Source organism: Drosophila innubila (assembly GCF_004354385.1).
Source record: "Drosophila innubila isolate TH190305 chromosome 2R unlocalized genomic scaffold, UK_Dinn_1.0 1_C_2R, whole genome shotgun sequence".
Classification (NCBI taxonomy): domain Eukaryota; kingdom Metazoa; phylum Arthropoda; class Insecta; order Diptera; family Drosophilidae; genus Drosophila; species Drosophila innubila.
The window spans coordinates 9252773-9257340 of NW_022995374.1; the positions used below are offsets into that span (position 1 = coordinate 9252773).

The following is a 4568-nucleotide window of genomic DNA, read 5'->3' on the forward strand; positions in this document are numbered from 1 at the left end:
AAAACAGTGGCGCAATTAAGCAGCGGAGAGAAACATGCAATGAGATCGGAAGGATGGGATGGAATGGATTGGAGCTCGGCTCATGGACGTAGTTTAGCACCTAGCGATGGCTATAAAAATGTGCAATTTTCACAACACATATTTCCCTTTTGGCAAAATGCCAGGAAACGAACAATGAGAGAAAAAAAAATGGAGAAGCAAATAGAAAAGCAAAAAAATTTGCAGGCCGTAAATAACCGAGGAAGCCAAGTAAACAGCGACTGGCAGCCGCAAAAGCCAAAACTCACTGCGAATGCGAATATTCTTGGAATTTTCATTTGTTGTAGCGAGTTTCTGGTGCGGTGTTTGGTGATGGTGTTGATGTTGCTTTTCGAATTGGTGTTGCTATTGTTGTTAGTGTAAGTAACTGGTGTTGAGGTCGCATACTCGTAGTTAGAAATGCCCCATCCGATGCTGTCAGCCCAATTTGTCGTTGTGTGTGTGAGTGTGTATGTGTGTGTGTGTGTGTGTGTGTGTGTGACGGTGCGGCGTAATGGCCTTGCTGCTGCTACTGCATTGTCGCTTCATTTTTGCAGCAAAGTGTGGCAAAATATGTTGACAGGAAATGTTATGTGAATTTCACTGCGTATAAAATGAAATTTACGTGAGCTTTTGGCTCCCCTTTTCTTTGCATTTGTTGTTATTTTCGCAGGTTTTCCTCTTGGTAATAGGTTTACAGGCATATTTGAACTTCAATAAAAATACTTGACTTTAGCCTGTTGCTAGAAAGTACATAATTTGTACATAACTTTAATTCAGATCTGATAAGCTTTCAAGAAAAATTTATAATTATTCATCAGTTTTTATATAAGATCGTATGTTCACTAATCAACTGGAAATTCCAATAAATGTAACTAGTTGGAATTTCTAAGTAGCTGACTTTTCATATTCAAACTAACTGGGTTCAATGAGCGTCGCAATTCTTATAATAATTATAATTATATGCTGTATACTGTATATTAATAGTTGTAACCGGTTGCAGCTAGATTTACCCACAAATTGATTTATATGTAGGAACATTTTTTGATGCCATAAACTGACTATCAAAATCTTTAATACACAATCTTTGAATATAGAAAATTAATACACTCCTCATTTCTGTATAAATAATAAAGTACGCAACATTAAAATAAATACTGTAACTAAGTTACGAGATATTAATTTCGAGAATAATTGCGACAAACTGGTTTGACTATTTCACTGTAACTACTGATCTATAAAAATCAAATGAATTACTAGAAATCGATTCAGTTTGCAACACAATAATGAGTAAACAACAGACATTTTTGTGTTCAGCGCTGCTGCTTTTGCCATTGTTGAACTTGGTTATAGTAAGTGCTGGTGAAATGTGTAATAATAAGATAGAACTTAAAAGATACCATATCAATGCAGTGCCGTCATCCATTTGACTTCTTTGACGAAAGCTATGATGAATTTGTGGACTGTCTAAATGCTAATAATCTGACACACGAAGAGTATGAAAAGTTTGAGTCCTTTGAGAATAAAGCGAACTTGCTTAACGATAAAGTTGAACTCAAATACAAGTGCAGCATTGACTGTCAACTGCAACGGCAACCTCAAAAATGGTTGAACCAAGAGGGTCGCTTGGACCTGCAACTAATAAATGCTACACAGGAGGCAGCCCAGGCTATCATCAAGTGCATGGCAGGTGCACCTAATGAACAGTGCGCCTACAGCTTTAAACTGGTTATGTGCGCCTACCTGGCCAATCATCCTGTGATTGATTATGATGAGGATGAAGATATAGATGAGCTGCCGGATGATTATGATTATACGGCCACCACGCTGGGCAGTGATTAATATATAAAATTCATTATTATTTTATTAATATTCTTAGATACGCTCTATGTTGAAAACAGTTAAAAATGTGCAGAAAAGTAGAAGCGCTAAGCCAACAATTTTACTTATTAGCTATTCAATTACCATAGTTATTAAATCACATCAGCTTCATAAGTTGATTTAATGTTTTAACTGAAGTAAACTAAATCCAAATTAAACACGCGAATGACACATTTCTATAATTTCAACAGACACAGATACGATAGTTAAAATATCTATGGATACTATAAAATATATTAATAAAAATTAAAAAGTCATGTCGATTACAGGCTTGATAACGTGTTTAATATATTTTTCAATTACTTTTATACACTTACAAAAATTAAATAATTACGAAAACGTGCACTAACAGGTATATAAGAACCGCTTGGGATTTATTAAATCAGTTCTGTTCATCCCAGCTGCAATTTGCATTATGGCGACTATATTAAACAGCATAGCTTCTGGTATCTTCTTTGGCCTTCTTTTAGTCCTTGTTCAGGTAAGTCTATTGCTCAAAATAGAAAAATATTTTTAGAATTAAAAAAATGATTTTGAACATAATAGAGTTACTCTGAGGACGATATGGCTCAAGCGGTGGACAAGTGTATGACTGCCAACAACATTGACCGAGAGGAGTATGTCGAAATCCTGAACAAAACTGAAGACACTGTTGATCGGAAGTATAAGTGTTTTGTATATTGTTTGGGACAGGAAATGCATATAGTCGACTCCAGCGGATACGTAGATGTAGAACTTGTTGAACAACATGGCAAACTTAGTGAAAAGAATCGGGCTGCATTCTCAGAGTGCACAGAACAGAATCAGCACATCTCAGATATGTGTAACTATGCCTATAAATATGTCAATTGTTTATCTGTAAATCTGGATACGACCGAATTCAACAACGAATCCAAGTGAGAATATGGAACAAATTGAATAAGACAAATGTACCAACTCTAAATTATCTTAAATCTTAATAAAGCAATGAACAATGACAATGACTTTACAATTTAGTTTATATAAAAATTATATAACTTTATTAGAGTATTTAAACATAAAGTTGTAATAAAAAAAGATTATTTTAATTCTGAAAGCCTGTGTGTTGAGGTTTACCTGTATTCTCCTTGGCTCTTTTGATATATAAAGTCGGAGCAACGAAATGATTCAATGTTATTACAACTATAACTATAATTGCACCCAGTTAAACAAACGAGCAAATCAAATGTACAATCAAAATAAATATAGTATATTTTCTTTCATCAAAAATTAATAAATTGAAATGAACCCTTCAATTAAACTTAAATGTACAACTCTTATAACAGAATTAATAGTGGGTTTCACTGATCTACAGCTAATAAATGCCACAGTGGAGGCAGCTGATGAAGATATTAGTGATCTGCAAGATGGGGATGAATATACAAATACTTAAATGTGTAGTAATAAACAAATAGAATTATTGACGCTATTATTATTGTTTTAAAAAAATAAATTGTTCGTCATTCAATTGGTTATTCAATAACAAACTCCAAAGCAAACGAAAGCCATATTAGACACGCAAATGACACGATCCAGATACTGTAGATAAACTGTCTATGAATACTATAAAATATATTAAAAATAATGAAAAAGGCATGTCAATTATTGGTATGATAACGTAATTAATATGTATTCCAATTATTAAATATTTTAATCGAAACTAGTTAATTATGAAAAACCTGCAATACTCGCTACTCGTATATAAGAACCGATTGAAAATTTTTTTATTTAGTTATATTATTTCTGTTTAACAGAACAACATTTTTTACAATGAATAGTACTTTCAACAGTGTGGCTTCTGCGATCTTCTTTGCTCTTCTCTTTGTCCTAGTTCAAGTAAGTATTTTGCCTAAAAGTTAGAATAATGAAAAGACTCAGAGTTTATTTAAAAATTTTAGAGTTACTCTGAGGACGATATGGCTCAAGCGGTTGACAATTGTATGGCGGCCAACAACATTACGCAAATGGATTATGTCGATTTCATGAACAGTACTAGCTTAGAGGAGGATGAGGATAATATTGAAAGGAAGTATAAGTGCTTTTTACATTGTCTGGCTGAGGATTTGGATGTGGTCGACTCCAGCGGATATATAGACATTGAACTCGTTGAAAACCATGGCAAACTTAGTGAAAAGGATCGGGCCGCATTCGTAGAGTGCAAAAAAGAGAATGATCACATGACAGATATGTGTGAATATGCATTTTCATTTCTGTTTTGTTTACCAGACAATCTTGATTTGACCGAATTTAACAACGAATCTGAGTGAAAATCTGAAACAATTTGTAATAAAACAACAAACAGCATTTTTTTGGGAAATATATATATATTGAACTTTATCCTGGAATTGTTGGTTTAATACACTCAGCGATCAATTTTTAACAAATATACTCGATATCTTTCACTTAGTCCTTTGTCTCATTCTAAAACTCATAAATTTAATTTAAGTGTGTTAAAAAAGTGGCAACTATAGAATGCAATTAATTAATAAGTATACCGCACTTGGCTGATTTGCATAATTAAATGAAATTGAGTTGCGCACCACGGGGCGTATGAATCAAAATGTTGCATTTGTATTGGCGTGCAGCTTTAATTGATTTGCGATAACAATGTATGCATTTAACGGGCGACAGTTAGATACGAGTAAAACATG

At 33.5% G+C, this 4568-nt stretch overlaps 2 protein-coding genes across 3 annotated transcripts; both read left to right on the top strand.

Moving 5' to 3' along the window:
• The first annotated feature begins 1289 nt into the window (after positions 1 to 1289).
• Positions 1290 to 2882, top strand: LOC117783420 (general odorant-binding protein 57b-like). 2 transcript variants are annotated; one of them, XM_034620820.1, is made up of 3 exons: positions 1290 to 1370; positions 2252 to 2380; positions 2446 to 2882. In XM_034620820.1, the coding sequence occupies exons 1-3, from the start codon at positions 1305 to 1307 to the stop codon at positions 2797 to 2799; spliced, it is 549 nt and encodes a 182-aa protein (XP_034476711.1). In that variant the 5' UTR covers positions 1290 to 1304; the 3' UTR covers positions 2800 to 2882. The 2 variants fall into 2 exon arrangements, with proteins under 2 accessions (XP_034476711.1, XP_034476712.1); XM_034620821.1 differs by lacking the exons at positions 2252 to 2380; positions 2446 to 2882 and adding an exon at positions 1432 to 2190 and having other exon boundaries at positions 1295 to 1370.
• An 800-nt stretch (positions 2883 to 3682) lies between these two features.
• Positions 3683 to 4254, top strand: LOC117783421 (general odorant-binding protein 57c-like). Its single transcript, XM_034620822.1, has 2 exons — positions 3683 to 3753; positions 3816 to 4254. The coding sequence occupies exons 1-2, from the start codon at positions 3688 to 3690 to the stop codon at positions 4182 to 4184; spliced, it is 435 nt and encodes a 144-aa protein (XP_034476713.1). The 5' UTR covers positions 3683 to 3687; the 3' UTR covers positions 4185 to 4254.
• Positions 4255 to 4568: the final 314 nt, after the last annotated feature.